Raw genomic sequence first — 19,036 nt, 5'->3', positions numbered from 1 at the left:
AGATCTGCATAAAAATTGAACAAATTATGACCCAAGACTACAAGGTTTGATTAAAAACCCTGTTCATCTGTTCAGTTAGAAAACAAATGGATAAACTTTATGTCTCAGAGCTATTTGATATTTTTTCTTTTCTGATCTATGTTTTCATTTTTTGTAGAGAGATAGAGTAATAAGTAAATTAAGTTAGTTGTCTTACTATGAAATCTGAAGTTTGCTTTGTGGGGAGAGGGGAGCTGGGTACTGGCAACTGGACGGAGGGCCAAAGCAAGTCATGCAATCATGCTGAGGATCTCAGAATAGGAAGGTACAGTCTTTTGTGTGTGTGGAAAAGAGAGAGAGAAACTAACCAGGGTTTTGGACTGAGCTACAGTCCTTTTAAAATTTTGAGACAAGATCTTGCTAAATCACTAAGTTGTTCATGCTGGGCTTGAACTTGTGATCCTCCTGCCTCAGCCTCCCATAATGCTGGGATTATAGCTGTGTCCTGCCACAACTCTGGAGTTTGAATTTAATATGATATGATGAATTTAATATGATTTATGGTAGAGGATAGAGAAATAACTGCTTCCAGTTGTACCCTTATATTAGAACTACTTTCCCAGTTGGCAAAAGAGCCCCTTCTGGGGGTAAATGAAATAGAAGGAAGGTGAAATGGCAGGGAGAAACTGAGCTGACTGAAAACATGATCACCTTTGTTCTCAGCCTTGCTACCACCATGATCTCCCCTTTCACTCTGTTCCATCTCAGAGCCTTTCAGGTGGAAGCCTTAAAGCTGACAGCTTTGGGCAAGCAGTGACGCCAAATTAATCTTCATACTATCAAGCCAAGTGTCACTTTTGGATTGGCAAATTATTTCTTGTCACTGTCCAAAGCTGTAGCCAAACTCCATGCAATGACTGTAGTGTGTATGGCTGAGGAAGGGGACAGAGAAGAAGCCTTTCTTTTATTTTTTATCATTCTCTAAAGCAAAATATTCTTTGTTTTTCAATGTGAAAGGAAGAACTTTTGTTACATGAATAGGGAAGACAAAATCATTGCTTGTCCTGCATTCTCCAGGTCCAACCTTGGCTCTTGGAGATTTCAGTCTAATGAACTGATGGATGAACTTAACTGTTCTGAGTTTAATTTCTTCACGTATAGAATGAGAGCGATAATCATACCTAGTCCTTAGAGTCACATAAAACACTTAAAGAATGTAGCATAGCACCCAGGATATTAGGAAATCAATAAATGCTAGCAATTGGGTCACTACCTTAGTTACACTGTTCAGAGATGAGACCATTCTCACATTGAAGTATTTTTCTTTTAAAGTCAATTTTTTGAAATATATTTTCAAAGTGTAACACTTTCCCTCTATAGCTGTACAGTTTCATGCATACAGCCATGCAGTCGGACAACAATCTAGATGTAAGATATTTTCAACCCCCTTGAATGGTTTCCTTATGCTTCTATTTTTAGGACAATGTGATTATTGTTAACTAGAGTTCACCATTTATTCAGATTTCTTTAGGTATTACCTAATTGTTTGTATTCTGTTTAGAACCCTATTTGGGCTATGACAGTCTGTTTAGTCGCTGTGACTTCTTAGCCTGTAACGGTTTCTCAGACTTGTTTGATGAACTTGACAGTTTTTGAGGAGTACTGATCAGGCATTTTATAAAATGCTCCTCTACTGAGACCTGTCTGATATTTTTCTTGTGATGAGACTGAGGCTGTGGACTTGGGGTGGAAGACCACAGAGTTAAAGTACCATTTGCACCACACTGCATGGAAGCTGTCCAGCACCAGTGTGATTCATCCCTGCTGCTGCTGCCCTTCAATCCCAGAGTGAGGAGCTGTCTGTGGGTTGCTCCATTGCAAAGTCCTTTTTCCTTGCTGTTTCTATATTGTATTCTGGGAAGAAAGTCATGCAAACCCCTTACTTAAGGAATAGGGAGTAACTCTCTAGTTCCTTAAAAGAGAAATGTTTAACTATCTGGATTTTATCTGTATGAAGATTTGTCTCCATTTACTTATTTATTTAATCAATCACTCATTTACATCAATATAAACCCATGGATATTTATTTTATACTCCGGGTTATAGCCAATACCATTTTATTTACATTGAATACTCTTTCAGTGGCTCCTGTGTCCACTGGATGTAACCACATATTGTGGTGGGTCTTTTTTTTCCTTTTAGCAATTTCTTGACTTTGTCATTACAGGATGCTACAGACTCATCTTGTATATTTCCTGAGGCAGTACACAAATCAGCCAATTCTCCAGAAAGGTTTGACATCATTTATTGGAAAATGCTATTAGAAACCACGATTTGGGGCTATGTGTGCTTATTGATACTGGAGAGTTTTTAGGCTTTCTCAGCTGAGAGCACCGAGTGCTTTTGAAACTCTTTTTTCTTTTTCAATTTTTTCACTTTCAAGCTTATGGAAAGACTGGGAAAATAGACAGATATATTTTATATGATTCACCTTTTTCTCCTGAACTACTTGGAATGGGTTGTAGACATCGTGACACGAGAGCTCCTCCCCAGGTACTTTCTCACACACTCCTGCATCTCTCTCTTTTTAAACTACTTTTTAATTTTTAAAATTTTACTTTATTTATGTATTTTTGTTACCAGGGAATCGAACTCTGGTCCTTGCAGTTGCCAGGCAGGTGGCGGAACCACTGAGCCAAATCCCCAGCCCTCTCCTGCATCTCTTAAGCAGTGGGATTACATCGACCCAACCACATTATCAATTCCATAATCCTATAAATTATAAAGTTATAGCCATAGTACGTGATAAAGGCTTAACCCAGAAAAAGCATTAGATTTTAGAGTTTTGCATTATGCCCGGTTTCAGACATCCTCTTGCAGGCCTCAGGCCTCATCCCTTTGGATAAGCAGGAGCTGCGTGTGTCTTGCACCCTGTGGCTGTCTCCTCAGGGGAAAATGCTAGAAGAGTTGCTGTGGGCTCAAAGGGTAAATGCAGATGGATTGTGATACCTACCACCAAATTTCCTGCAGTGATGTTGGTTCTACCACTGTCTTCACACAAGAGATGAGTAAGAGTGTTTCCCTGCAGACTTATAAACAGAGCTGGTAAACTGACATTTTTGCCAATCCGATAGATGAGAAATAGTCTCTCAAGGAAGGTTTAGGATGCACTCCCCAGGTAACAAGTGAGCATCTTTTCTTACATTTTAAGGTCATTCGTTTCATATTATTTTTTAAAAACTTATTTCTTGCTTCACAGTTTGCTGGTATCACATTAGCCAGCACAGCAGCTGCATTAGGGTTCTCTAGAGGAACTGAATCACAACCAAATTCATCTCCTTCAAAAACACTCTCTTTCTCTCTCTTTTTTCTTTTTTTGCATTCCTGGGGATTGAACCTAGGATCTTCCCACTAAGCTCTACCCCTGAGGCGCATCCCAGCCTCTCTCTGGTTTTTTTTTTTTTTTTTTTGCTTCTGTCTCTGTCTGTCTGAGCCTCATCCAGGAGAGTGCACACCTATAATCCCAGTACTCTGGGAGACTCCGGCAAGAGCATCACAACTTTGAGTCCAGGCTGGGCAACGAAGCAACTTAGCTAGACCCTGTCTCAAAATTTAAAAAGTTAAAAAGGGACTAGCGATGTATCCCATTGTGAGAGTCCTGGGTTCAATCTCCCATACTGAAAAAAATAGGTAAAATTAGTACATTTGCCTCTCAATTATTGAAGAAATAGAACTCAGAACACTTAGATCTTTGTTAAGCTTTCCATTCAAGGCACTGATTAGAAAGAAAGAATAGGCATCAGGTACTCTTGGAGCACAATGATGTTATATAAAATCTGTTTGTTTACAGCCTGATAAAGAAAAGAAATCTAACTCCATAATAAGAAAAAATGCCCTTGTTTCATCCTGGACTATCAAATTCAATATCTTCTTCTAGACAAAACACTCATTTTTTGGCTATGGGTTTGGTTTTCTGTCTCTTTTCTGAAAAATCTTTCTTTGGATTGACATAGTTCAATCCAGAAGTTAAGGAGTTGCCTGTCAATTTGGAGCTTGAGTTTTTCTTTTTTAATTATAAAAGCTAGATATTAATCTAAAGTCTATTAAGTATCTGCAAAGAATATGAAACTTGGGAAATATATCCAGTGTTCCCCACAAGTATTTACTACATAGTATAAATAAAATCAGTCTCAAAGTGACTGATTCTACTTTTTTCTAAGCCTCTGGAGATCATTTAGACCCAGTCCAAAGAAGAACCTATATTATTAAGACAGAAAAAAACTAAGTTGTCTCTAAATAGTGATGTTTTTGTTTCAAAAGAAGAATCTCGGGAAAATCTACAGTAAATTATTCACTGCTTTTAAAATTCATATTCTTATTAACATTATAAAATTTAATAAGTCATGTTTTCCTCAAATCTTTCTTATAGTTTTAATATTCCATGAAAAAAATCGCTTGTGTTGTATTGCATGATTTCTTTTCTTCTTGGACCATATATAAAGTTTGATTAGAGAAAACATCAAATCTAAGTTTCTATCTCTGTTTTCAGTTTGGGCAACTTTCACATTCAATCTGATTAACATCTATACAGGTCTCCTTTACTTATAGTGGGGTTATATCCTGATAAACACATCTTAAATTTAAAATACTGCTAAGTTGAAAATGCATTTAATATTCCTAACCTGTAAATATCATAGCTTAGCCCAATTTAAACATGCTCAGAATGCCTTACAGTTTGAGAAAAATGATCAACAAAAGGATTATTTTACAGTAAAGTGTTGAATATCTCATATAATTTGTTGAATACTTGTACCCAAAAATGTTGGCAAAACAGAACACTGTACAGGGTTGGTTAATTACCCTAGTGATTGTGTGCCTGGCTGGGAACTGTGGTTTGCTGCTGCTGTCCCGCATCATGAGAGAATTCTGTTCTACATATTGCTAGCCAGGAAAAGATCAAACTTCAAACTCTTGAGCTTGCTTAGTTTCTATTGAATGTGAACTGCTTTTACACCATGGTAAATTCAAAGTTTTATAAATCAAGCCATCATAAGTTAGGGACACTGTACATTAGTTGTTCAATTATTATGTCCTGGATACACTCCTAGTTCTTGTGGGAGCACAGTGCTTAAGTCCCAGAGCTTATTCCCAAGTAAGTCATTTAGTGTCTAGGCAGAAAGACAAATACCTTACCAGTCAGCAATAAGAAATGTTATCAGGAGTCTACAAATAAAGGGAAATAGAAGAATCTGTTCTATGAGAGGATTCAGAAATAAGATCATAAATGAGTTTAACTGAGTCATTCCATGAATACACAAGGCCCAGTAAATACAGCCTTTATAAAGTAAGACAAATTTTAGAATTTAAGATATGAAAATTGGCGTCACTTAGAAAGCTCTTGTCATGGGCTAGGGATTTAGCTCAGGGGTTGGGCGGCCCCAGTGCAGTTCTGTACTCAGCCTCAGGACAGACTGCATTCCATGGATGCTGCTCATGACAGACAGGACCCCGTGGTGTCCCCTGTGAGTTCCCAGCCTTGGCAAAGTGTGAAGGCATGAATGGCCAGACTTTTCAATAGCACTTTGTCAAGTGAATCAAGTCAGCTCACTTGGTTGGTTTGCTTTTGCATTTTACTGTTGTGTGTTGTCTGTCTGTGCTAGCATCTTTGTGCAGCTGGAGGTGTCCGTGTAGGGTGTGTGTGTGTGTGTGTGTGTGTGTGAGAGAGAGAGAGATCTTAACCTCAAGATTTCTGCTGTCCTGGCTCTCAGAGGTTCAGTGATGGCAGTGACACAAGTTCATGACTGAATAAGTTAAACACAGACCAGAGAATATGAAAAAGGGAAAACAGGGCCTGAAAAGACAAAAAGTGAATTCATAATGGCAAAAACAGCATTGACTGCTCCAGAAACATCATCAGTCACCTAACAAGAGGCACTGGGGTCTGCTTGTGTGCATATATAAGCAAAAATGATATATATCTAATGGCATATAATACATAATAAAACTACTCATAAAGAAATTGTTCATATTTTTATTTTAGTACTTTAGTACATTTGATTCCTAGATGATTAGCCTTTTACCATTAAATCTACTCTGAGGATCATTTTATTATTATAGTTTACTTTCTATAGTATGAGCCACATCTCATAGTGGAAAATAATGAAAGAATGGCATTCAAGTTTCTAGAAACTCTATTTTGTAGTTGCAGATATTATAAAAAATAGACCTTTTCCATTTAAGGCAAGGAAATATGCTAACAGGCATTAGATAAATTAATGGATACTATTAAGTCCTTGCCTAGTAGATTTTCTTAATTCTTAAAAGGATCACAAACACACACACACACACACACACACACACACACACACACACAGAGCCAGTAAAAAGATTACTTCATTCCAGCTCAACTAACCCCTTGCCATTCTATAAGTGGTTTGACTTCATTGGGCAGCTTTTTAAACACAAATTCACAAACTTACCTTAAACTGATGAATTAGAAGCTGCAGGATAACAAGTCCTGCACATGATTTGTAAGTGTATTAAAGTTTTAGAAGCATTTTAGGCCTTTACAGAGGTTTCATGAAGAGAAAGTGAATTATTCTATGAATCTTCAGTGGGGGTTCCTTCCAAAGATCCTTTAAACTAGTTCCTTCCTCCCTCAGAGCCTCACACGTGCTAGGTAACTGCTCTACTACTGGGCTAATTTCCAGCCCTTCTATATACTACTTTCTATATCTTGCCTGAACTTACTCAAAATGTGACTTGAAATTTGGTCACATCCCTATTTTGCATCCAATTCAGTGATGCTATGTGTCACACACAGTTCCCACCACCTCTTCTACCACAGCTAGTGAGAGGGAGAGAAGGTAGGAGGTGCTGATTTGAAATGAAGAATTAATGCTTTTTACTGCGTGAAGGAGATCTCAGTGCCGTGGTCACCATTGCGCATTGCTCTCTAAGGATTATTTTCGGGTCCGGGCAACAGAGGAACACTTCCTCATCTCTCTACCCAAAGCTTTTGTGTTTTAAAGAAATGAGTTAGAGTACTAAGAAATTTCTTTGCTTACATTTATTCGTTGTTCATCTTCAAAATTTGTCGCTTTGAGAAGCTAAGAAGTGGCTGAGTCTCAGGCACCTTGAGACATGGCTTCTGAGAGGTTTCTTTGCCAATGAGCTAACAGCTGGAAAGTCCCCCCATCCCCTACTCTCACTGCAGAAGCAAGCATTCCCTCACCACGACTCTATTGGAGTGAGCCTAGTTAATGGTAGCAACGATGAAGACAAGGACAAGAGATCTCTCCGGAGCAACGGCAGAATGAAGATACATGAAAAAAAGACATTTCACATCTTCAAGCAACAAAGGAAGGTGACATACCTGAGCTGCACCCCAGACAGCCTTCCTCACAAGGCAAGCACTCCTCGTAGTCTGAATCTTGGACTTCACCTGAGCAGGGAGAGGAATGAAAAGCACCTTATTTCCATTAAGTGGAGACACATCGATTGTTAGGAGAATATATTGGTGTGTAGCTTATTTTTAAATCATAGAGCAACTATGCAACCAAAATCATCCTTGAGGATATACATGTCATTTACCTCTTTATCATGTTCTATCAATTTAATAAATTGGATTAGCTTGATTGGGTATAAATAGAATAAAATTGGACCATATTCCCTGGAACTACTTTAGAAGTCATGCTGGTAGATTTTGTTAAAGAAATCAATTCTGCTTCTGGGAAAATACAATTGTGTATATAAATGAACAGGCTCCATATCTCTTTTCATCTGTCCTACCAAAACATTAAAAAAAAATTTAAACTCTTTTATTATGTTTCTTAACATTAAAGAGAAATAGAATGTTTTTATTCTAAAAACATCTTGGAGCTTTCTTGAGCACCAGACCAGGCATAATTCTTATACAGAGCAGAGCAATAGTCTGTAGCATTTCTGCACAGAGAGAGAGAGAGAATTCTAAGTGCTGTTTTTTAATTTCCCTCTTCCATATTAGATAAAAATTGGGCAAAGCCAATAACACAGACAATTAGACTATCTTAATGTTTTTGAGGAAGCTTGTTTTCACTGGTTTATAACAGTGACTCCATCTTGGTGCTGCTATGCTCTCCCTTTCATAAATGAAGAAACCAAGGCAGAGAGAAAATAGATTAGTCTTGCTCCATATGCAGTAATTGGGAAGGAAAAAACTATCGGACATGACTTTCAGATACGAATCTAATTTTCTCCCCACCGTATCTGCTCCACACATCTCCCAGTGAAGACAAAAAGCTGTGCTCCTAGGATCCTGGATTGCATCTGGGGAAGCCAGGGAGAAGATGCATGGGAAGAGGCAGGGGAAGCTAAGGAGTCATCCAGTTGTCTGAAGGTTCCAGGTTAAGCCCAGACAGGTTAAGCCTGGTCTCCAGGAAGTCCAGGGGTAGGCACAGCTGCTCTCCCCACCTCCCTATCCTGGGCCAGCCCAGAGCAGCCTCACCTTGCCCACATTCTAGCTTCTGGCAAGTATGGTTGGTGGGTCCTAGGATGTAGCCATTCATGCACCTGGTGCAGACGTGTGGGTTGTGGCAAAGCTCACAGTTGTCTGGGCAGGGCAGGCAGATGTGCCCCTCGGCAGGGGCAAGGCCCACTGGGCAGCTCTCTCGACACTCGCCCTGGTACAGGAAGTGCTCTCCGCCATGCTTGTCTGACCAGTTATAGGGACAATGGAAAGATAGAAAATGTACAAAATCAGCCACAAAGCTAATGTGAGACATTTTATTAAAAAAAGAAATGACTGAATGCTTTTATTCCTAAGGGACCAGAAGTATAAGAATGGATTTAATGAAAAGTTCAATATCTATGTCCTTGTCATTGAAAAATTTTCCTTGCAGGGGATCATCTTTCAATTTTTTATATAGTCAAATGAACAGCATCTACTATCTGGGATGTCATTGCAAAACCACAAACCGTGCTCTGTGAATAACTACAATTCAAAATATGCTTTACTTCTCCTAGGGCTTCCTTTGGTATCTATGGAACTTAGATTTGGGGGTTCCAGAGATCCCATAAGAATAAACACATGCTTAATGATGGACACACTTTATGAAAGTTCAATCTTTTAAAAAGACTTGGGATTGTTATCCATATTGTACACTTTTGTTAACTGACTAAATTCTGAATTGGTGCCAAGCTACCAAGTCTGATAATGAGGCCTTACTGAAGCATTAGGCCAAGTACACCTCTGTCTCTTGTCCACGCATTTGTGGGGGCTCCTGGCTTCCTTCAACACTGGACTCTGTGAGGAAAGAATTGCCATAACCTCAGCAGGACAGACTATGGGAATTTGTGCTTGGAAAGAATGGGAAAATCTAATCAGTAACAAAAGATCACAATTTGTTACCAAAGATTATAACCAGGCAGAAATATACAAATCAATGGTAAGATGAGTATTGTGGATGCACCTGAAGGTTTCCTACTCCCGGCCTCCTACAGTTTTTATGCTGAGTATACTCAGGGCATCTGTCTTCTCTGAATTGGACTTTCCATATGTCCCTGCCTCTGAGCAGCAGGCAATCTGTGTTACGCAGAATAACTGGGGACTAGTGTTCATCCACCATGTGATCCACCACATGGAGATCCTAAGCCACTGCCCTTCAAGATACAAAGCTGTTGACTTTGTGAATAAAGATAGCTTCCATTCCTGTGGCAAGCTTAGAAGCTGAAAGTCAGTGCAATGTTAGACCAATTCACTGATACTTAATTTTTGCCTATAGGTATAGCACTTTCAAATATTTGCCCTAAGATTTTTTTGTATAATCAAATCCTTAGTTCGAATCCATTTTTATTTTACTTTCCTTAATTTTTTATCAGTGTATGTTTGTGAAACATAGTATATACATTCAATGTGAGGTACATATACCTTATTGCATCTTGATCCTTTCTACTTCCCCTTCTCTTTCTCCCTCCCATCTCAGGCTATCAAATATAATTTTAAAAACACATCGTCTGATTATAGGCTCTCAAGCTACCACTTTTCTCATTGTAATTTCATACCAGAAGTCCTTTGGATCCTACAGGACTAAGAAAACAAAGAGAGCTACCATACAGTTGGAGGAAAAAGGTATCAGTAGTTTTGAAGATGGACTCAGAAGACCATTGTCCTCCAAGGGAAGGAGAGTGTTGGGAATTTGTAGAGTGCGTTTGGTGATAACATAGCTACAGAGCAAGATTATGGAGCACAGAACTTTGATCTGATGAAATCTGGGACATTAGGAGACATGAGAGGGTCAGCCCTCCAAGTCATGTAGTTATGTTTTTTTGCAGCCCCTTCATGAAACCTTAGCAAATCCTATTTCCACTTTGACTCCTTCACAATTGATCCTGCTTTTTCAGAGCACAACAATTTCTCTAATGTAAGTAGCAAAATCCATGGGACAGCAGCAAGAAGGCCTACCTCTCTATCCAGTGGCTGCTCTATATCGCCCACACCTTTGCAGGGCATCCTCTCAGGATCCAGAAGGCCAGAGACAGCCTATCATCCAGGAAGCTCCCTGAGCACATAGTTTTTGAATAACTGATGAATGAGTGAGAGAGTGGATTTGTACTTGGCCATATTCACTTTTCCTTTACATTCACTTATATTAATAATCTTAAACATTTAAACAATGACAGGCTCTATCTTAGTTATTTTGCTCTCATTGCTGAGACAAAATACCCGACACCCAAATTTAAAGATGGAAAGGTTTTATTTACATCACAGTTTGCAGAAGTTTCAGCCCATAGTTGGCTGGCTCTAAGGCAGAGTGACACATGCCAGGGGCATCAAAGAGGAGAAATTGTTTATAGCAGTGGACAGGAGGTAGCAAATGCAAGCAAGCAAGGCACATGAACAGTGCTTTTCTGCTCCTTTTATCTTATCCAGGCTACTTAGGGTGGGTAGCACTCACACCACCTTTAATCTAAATTTCCTTTATCCTAACATTGCACTATGAATCAACCCTAGTGTCACACACCCTAGATTCAGCCACCTCTGCCAAAGCCCCACCCATGACCACATGAGGCTTTGGGGGGACATCCAGGCACAAGCCATAACAGGTTCGAGTATTAGAAGAAATATTATTTGGAGTTTTGCGTCATCACCCTGGCTTGGACTCAGAGCCACCTCTGTTGCTCAGCCCAGCCCAAACTACAGGCCTCCTCTGGAGCTGCACCATTTCCAGGGGGCGCCACTGATTGGCTCTGACACAGGGCCAGGAGGGTAGCCACGTGGGTGCCGCTGAGCACCATCGCCGCCCCCCCCAGCTATTAGATCCCCTGATTGAGCCAATCCTTGGACACACTCTGCAGAGGCATGGCGGGCTATAAAGGGTGGTGATTGATGCTATTATGGTCCTGATTGTATCGATAGGGATGAAGGATAGGGATTGATTTAATGAGTTATTTTCTCAACTATGACAATAAGAATGTCTGTAAGTCATTAGAGAATCAAAGATTGGGATGCTTCGATATCAGGAAGATTTAATGACCCAGAAATTGAATCAAAGACAACACAACAGCAAAAATAAAGATGAGAAAACACTTAAGCAAGCCACAAAAACAGATTTCCGGTCCACCAATGGCAAACAGTAGGGCAAAGGAGGATGAAAAGTCTGATAGTGAAACACCAGGACACTCAGAACTCACAGCACAGGAAGTAAAAAAACTAATCAATCAAGCTCTAGAAAAATTCAAAACAGAAATAATTTCCCAGGTAACCATAGACATGGCGAGCAAAATGAAAGACATGATTCAAGACTCCAGAACAGAAAAGGACAAAAAAAATAGATATAGACAAAAAAAAAATAGGAACATAATAGAAACCATGAAGGCCCAAAATAAGAAAGAAATGGAAACAATGAACACCCAACATAGGAAAGAAATGGAATCCAAAAGATTCAAACAGATATCCAGGAGATTAAAAACCTTAATGAAAGTGTAGGCAACAGAATAAAAGATTGTGAAGATAGAATCTCAGATATAGAAGATAGGATAGCAGACAGTGACCATGAAAAGAGAGGTCTCTTAAAAACAGTAAGGGAGCACGAGAAATCGATCCAACAACTCCTAGATGATGCAAAGAAGAATAACATAAGACTGATAGGTATCCATGAAGTACCAGGAGAAAATGCAAATGATTTAAAAAAGCTGTTCAAAGAATTAATGACAGAAAACTTCCCAAACAGAGGGGAAGAATTAGACACATAGATAAGCAAGGCATATAGAACACCAACTAGCCACGATCAAAAAAACTCTACAACCTAGACATATAATAATCAAGATCCCAGAAACCCAACAGAAGAACAAAATACTACAAGCAGTAAGAGAAAAGAAACAAATCACATGCAAAGGAAAGCCCATCAGAATCACAGCAGACTTTTCAACACAAACCCTCAGGTCAAGGAGAGCCTGGAGTGAAGTATTTCAAGTCCTAAAAGAAAACAAACTACAACCAAGACTGATGTATCCTGCAAAACTCTCTTTCAAAATGGACAGGGAAGTAAGATACTTCCACGACAAAGGACACTTGAGAAACTTCATGAATACTAAACCAGCACTACAAAGCATTTTAAACAATATCCTAGAAAAAGACAATGAAGATCATGACACCATGAGGCCCAACAGAGCAAATCAAATAGCCAAGGAAGGAAACTAAAAGGAAAGGACAAAAAATAAAAAGAGTCAACAAAAGGACAATAACATGACAATAATAAGTCAGTACTATCAATGTTATAACTATCAATGTCAATGGCCTCAATTCACCAATCAAGAGAAATAGATTGGCAGAATGGATTAAGAAGCAAAATCCAATAATATGTTGTATACAAGAAACACACCTAGTGCAAAAAGAAGCCCATAGACTGAAAGTGAAAGAGTGGAAAACAATTCTCCATGCGACAGGAGCCAAGAAAAAAGCAGGGGTAGCAATCTTATTTGCAGACAAAGCAAATTTCTAACCAAAACTGATTAAGAGAGACAAAGAAGGCCACTACATCCACATAAAGGGAGCAATCCAAGAGGAAGAAACAACAATCATAAACATATGCACCAAATATAAATGCCCCCAACTATATAAAACAAATATTAAGTAACATAAAAAACCAAATAACCACTAATACAATTGTAGTGGGGGATCTAAATACCCCACTATCACAAATAGACAGATCAACTAGGCAAAAAAATCAACAATGAAATACTAGAACTGAACCAAGTTTTAGAACGCATGGACTTATTAGATATCTATAGAGTGTTCCACCCCACAAAATCAGAATATACATTCTTTTCAGCTGCACATGGGTCATTCTCCAAGATAGACCACATACTAGCTCACAGAACAGGTTTGAATAAATGCAAAAGAATTGAAGTTATTCCCTGTATATTATCAGATCACAGTGCACTAAAGCTGGAGATCAATAGCATAAGAAACCATAGGAACTTCACAAACACATGAAAATTGAACAATACTCTCCTGAACAATCAATGGATCACAGAGGAAATTAAAGAATAAATCAGACAGTTTTTACAAATAAATGAAAATGCCAGTACAACATACAAGAATCTATGGGACACAATGAAAGCAGTTCTATGTGGAAAATTCATAACACTGAATGCCCACATTAGGAAAACAGAGCAAGCTCAAATAAACAACCTAACGATGACTCTTAGACTCCTAGAAAAACAAGAGCAAGAAAAAAAAAAAAAAAGCTCGAACAAGAGAGGAAATTATAAAGATTAGAGCACAAATCAATGCAATGGAAATTAAGAAAATGATACAAAAAATAAATGAATCAAAGAGTTGGTTTTTTGAAAGAATAAATAAAATTGATAAACCCTTAGCAAACCTTATCAAAAAAAAGTAAAGAAAAGGCTCAGATTCATGCAATCAGGAATGAAAAAGGCGAAGTCACAAAAGATCCCACAGAAATCCAGAGGATCATTGATACATACTATGAGAACCGGTACTCTAATAAAACAGAAAACACAGAAGAAATGGGCAGATTTCTAGATACTTATGAATTACCAAAGTCGAATGAAGAAGATAAAAACATTTTAAACATGCCAATCACAATCAGTGAAATTGAAAATGTAATTAAAAACTTACCAACAAAGAAAAGCCCAGTTCCTGATGGATTCACTGCTGAATTTTACAAGACATTTAGAGAAGATCTACTGCCATTACTCTTCAGACTTTTCAATGAAATTGAAAGAGAAGCAATACTTCCAAATTTATTCATGGAAGCAAATATCACTTTGATTCCCAAACCTGGGAAAGATGTACCTAAAAAGAGAACTACAGGCCAATCTCCTTAATGAATATAGATGCAAAATTCCTCAATAAGATACTAGCAAACAGAATACAGAGGATCGTCAAGAAGATCATACATCCTGACCAAGTTGGATTTATTCCAGGGATGCAAGGATGGTTCAACATATGTAAATCAATAAATATAACACACTATATTAACAAAGTAAAGGACAAGAACCACATGACCCTCTTGAGAGATGCAGAAAAAGCATTTGACAAAGTTCAACACCCATTCATGATAAAAACCCTGCAAAAAATTGGAATAGATGGTCTATGTCTCAACTTTACAAAGGCTATCTATGAAAAACCAACAGCCAACATCATATTAAATGGCCAAAAACTGAAAACCTTCACATTAAAATCAGGAACCAGACAAGGATGCCCACTATCACCACTCCTCTTTGATATAGTTCTGGAAACTTTAACCATAGCAATTAGACAAGAGAAAGAAATTAAAGCAATAAAAATAGGAAAAAAAAAGTTAAACTGTTATTATTTGCTGATGATATGATACTCTACACTGAAGACCCAAAAAACTCCACCAAAAGACTTCTCGACTTAATTGGCACTTTTAGCAGAGTAGCAGGATAAAAGGTCAACATCCAAAAATCAATAGCCTTCTTGCCCACAAATAACAGACACTGAGAAAGAAATTAGGGAAACAATTCCTTTCACAATAGCACCCAAAAAAATTAAGTATCTGTGAATCAATCTAACAAAAGTAGCAAAAGACTTCCACACTGAAAACTACAGCATTCTGAAAAAAGAGATCGAGGAGGATATAAGAAAATGGAAAGATCTCCCCTGATCCTGGGTAGGAAGAATCAACATAGTGAAAATGACCATACTACCAAAACTGCTATACGGATTCAATGCAATGCCAATTGAAATTCCAACACTGTACTTCACAGAACTATAAAGAAGAATCCAAAAATTCATTTGAAACCATAAGAGACTTAGAATAGCAAAGGCCATCCTAGGCAACAGACACATGGCAGCAGGTATAACAATTCCCAATTTGAAACTATACTACAAAGCTACTGTGATAGAAACAGCATGGTACTGGCAAAGAAACAGACCTGAGGATCAGTGAAACAGATTGGAAGACACAAAAACAACTCCAGATACAATCAGCTACCTCATCTTTGACAAAGGAGCTGACAGTCCCCACTGGAGGAAAGATAGCCTCTTTAATAAATGGTGTTGGAAAAACTGGATCTCAACCTGCCAAAGATTAAAACTAGACTCTTATCTGTCACCACGCACTAAATTAAAATCCAAGTGGAATAAAGATCTAAATATTAAAACAGAAACACTAAACTTGCTGGAAGATAAGTTAGGAAGAACTCTGGAAGACATTGGCATAGGAAAAGACTTTATGAACAAATCCTCAGTAGCACGGGAATTAGCAGAAAGAATCAACAAGTGGGAACTCATCTTATTAAAAAGCTTCTGCACTGCAAAAGAAACCATCAACAGAACCAAGAGACAACCTACAATGTGGGAAAAACTTTTTACCAGCTGCTCCTCAGACAAACGACATTATCTAGAATATATAAAGAACTCAAAAGAACCAGCACCCCCAAATATAAAGACCCAATTCAAAAATGGGCATCTGAAATGAACAGACATTTCTCAGACAAAGAAATGAAAGCAGCAAGGAAATATATGAAAAAATGTTCCACATCACTGGTCATTCAAGAGATACAGATGAAAACAACACTGAGATTCCACCTCACCCCACAAAGAATGGCTGCTATCAAGAAATCACACAACAACAAATGTTGGCAGGGTTGTGGGGAGAAAGGAACCCTTCTCCATTGTTGGTGGGAGTGCAGACTGGTGCAACTACTATGGAAGTCAATATGGAGATACCTCAAAGAACCAGGATTAGAGGTTCCATTTGACCCAGGCATCCCTCTGTTGGGTATCTTTCCAAAAGAATTAAAAGAATCATACCACAGTGATACATGCGCACCCATGTTTATAGAGACACAGTTTGTAAAAGCTAAAACTTGGAAACAGCCCATCTGCCCATCAGTTTGAAACTGGATAAAGAAGATGTGGGTTTTCTATAAAATGGAATACTACTCAGCCATAAAGAATGAGAAAGTAGATTCATTCACAGGTAAATTTTGAGGATATACTACTAAGTGAAATAAATAAGTCACACATGTGTAAATACTGAATAGTTTCTCTAGTTTCTCTGGTGTGAAAAACTAAAATAGTACTCAAGATCCTAACAGGACAATTAGCAACATGAAATAGGAATAAAAGGACCAAAGGTGTAGGGACAGTGAGAAGAACAGGGAAAGGGGAATAAGTGAATAGGAAAAAAATATGAGAAAATTTAAAAATGGAATTAAAGTGTTTGAAGGTGGGGAGGGGGGTGTGAAGGGAGGGTGGGGACAAGGGGAAAAAATGAGAACCAAGACCTGTCATGTAAAGGTACAAGATCCCAGTAATGAATGTAACTGTACTGTCTACCTAGAATGTACCAATAAATTCAATTTAAAATTTTAAAAAAACAGAAGAAATATCATTTGATCCTGTTTTTATTGTTTGGACATAGATTTTTTATTTGGATCATTTGGATTGTTATCATCTCCATTTAAAGGACAGAGATCTGGGGCCAGGATTTAGCTCAGTGGCACCATGTCTGCCTCAGAAGCACAAGGTCCTGGGTTTGATCACTGGTAGTGGGAAAAATAACAAAAGAAAGGACAGAGATCTGAAGGGCCTCTGTTCTTAAACATACAGACCCTGCAAAAAGAGGTTCTTCAGATTTCTTGTCCATGGCCAGCTTTCCCCACAAGACTGGTGCAGGATTATGTCAAGATAAGTCATATTGCTGATAGTCTCAGTAGTTTGCCAGCTCATTTAGTTATGGATGATAATTCAGGAAGCTCAGAGACTTAAAAGCTGTACATAATTTTTAGCTTCTTGCTCAGGGTCGCCAAATTTAAATGACTACAATAGTGTGTAAGAGAAGCTGGTTCCAGTAGTAGAATGGCTGGGTAGTGTTTGGCAGGTACCATTTCCATGGCATGATGTGCAACCACAGCTTAGACTCAAGGAAGTGAACGAGGATCCACTTGGTGATCAGGTATGCCAAAGAGCAACCAGTGGCTGCTAGAGCACTTTTTGGCAGCCAATTTTGTTAGAAGAGAAAGTGGACCAGTCTGAAGTCACTGAAGTCTGCAGGAGGCAAGGAAAGTGGAAGATTATGAGCATGTGGAAAAGGACTACCAGAAAGGATGGAAGAAAGGCTGAGGAACTCTGAACATGAACTTTATCAAGTTCCTGTCGATCTTTTGCTTACTATAATTGTTTTGTGATTGAATGAGTTTATCTTTGGGTCTAGTTTGGCAGAGGATAAATCTAGAAGAGACTTTAGAGCAAATGTTCTCCAACATGACTGGGGATCTGCATTTCCATAAGAATTCACACCTAAACCTTAACAAATCCCCAGATCAACAGGGATGAAATCTCTATGTGTCTTAGTTACATTCTTCATTGCTGAGACACACACCTGATACCCAAAACTTAAAGAAAGATTTGTTTTGACTTATGTTTAAATCCATGGTCAGCAGGCTCCCAAGAAATAATAGTGTGGCAGAGGACCATGGTAGAGGAGAAGTTGCTTACCTCATGGTGGTGGGGAAACAGCTAAGGGGAGCCGAGGGGAGACACACCCCACCATGCCATGCCCCCAGTGGGGCCTCCTCTTCCAACCAGACCCTGCCTTCCAACAGCAAGTCAGTTATGTCACCCCCATAATACAATCTCCTTTCAAAAGCCCCGCCTTTTAGTACATGGGGCTTTGCGGGGACATCCAGATATAACCATAACACCACACGTTGGTGGGAGAGGTTTATGTGGGTAGAGGGGACTCCTCAGCTAGAGGATTTCCCAGCTTTTATTAAGCTTCCATTTATAGATACAGAGCTTCTTCAGTAGAGTCATCTATTCTTGGTATTTTTCATCAAGATCTGCGCTATACTTGCTGTGGTAATTCTTCTTTTCTTCTTCTTTTCTTCTTCTTCTCCTCCTCCTCCTCCCTCTTCAGTACCCTCAGCCCTTTCCTTGGGGTGCTGGGGATTGCCTTTGCCCTGAGCTAAATCCTTAGGTTTGTTTGTTTGTTTGTTTCACAGTAATAGGGATTGCATTCAGAGCCTTCCTGCTGAGCTACATTCCAGCTTCTTTTTTTTTTTTTTTTAATTTTGAGGGACAGTCTTGCTAAGTAACTAAGTAGTTTCCCAGTCTGGGCTTGAAGTTGGATCTTCCTGCCTCAGTTTTCCAGAGTGCTGGAATTATAGACCTCTACCACCACACTCTGTACTAATTCTTCTTGCCCTGGTTTCTTAGTAGGCAGAGGACCTGTTGAATGAGAAGCAGTGCTGTCTCCAGAAAGCCTCCTCTACTCACTAGACCTGGAAATGTGCTGCTTCTGCCGCCTGTGGGTGACCACAGTCAGGTGGTCTTCATCTAGCATTTCCTCATTTTGTAATACATGAGAAAAGCAACCTTATTAGGCTATAAATGCCCCAAAGATAAGTATCATGCTAACATTCATAGTATTTTCCATGGCGCACAATTATATACTAAGTTGGATATGGAAGGGATGCAGTAAATGTTTAAGAAGATGCATTAAGCACATCCTTTCAAACAAACAAACAAAAACTACAGAAGAAATATTACACACACACACACACACACACACACACA

The 19,036-nt window shown here is 38.8% G+C and overlaps 1 protein-coding gene across 1 annotated transcript in view; it reads right to left on the bottom strand.

Annotated features, from left to right (window-relative positions):
* Positions 1-19,036, bottom strand: part of Pcsk5 (proprotein convertase subtilisin/kexin type 5) — a 410,777-nt gene that overhangs the window by 70,333 nt on the left and 321,408 nt on the right. Inside the window, exons 23-24 of the mRNA XM_033757658.1 lie at positions 8,465-8,671; positions 7,355-7,423 (exon numbers count right to left, since the gene is read on the bottom strand). Of these exons, the coding sequence (XP_033613549.1) occupies positions 7,355-7,423; positions 8,465-8,671 (276 nt within the window). The remainder of the gene's footprint in view (positions 1-7,354; positions 7,424-8,464; positions 8,672-19,036) is intronic.

This window comes from Fukomys damarensis, unplaced genomic scaffold (genome assembly GCF_012274545.1).
Source record: "Fukomys damarensis isolate Sample0158 unplaced genomic scaffold, DMR_v1.0_HiC HiC_scaffold_31, whole genome shotgun sequence".
NCBI classification, from domain to species: Eukaryota; Metazoa; Chordata; class Mammalia; order Rodentia; family Bathyergidae; genus Fukomys; species Fukomys damarensis.
This window is presented reverse-complemented; position numbering and strand designations above follow the sequence as displayed.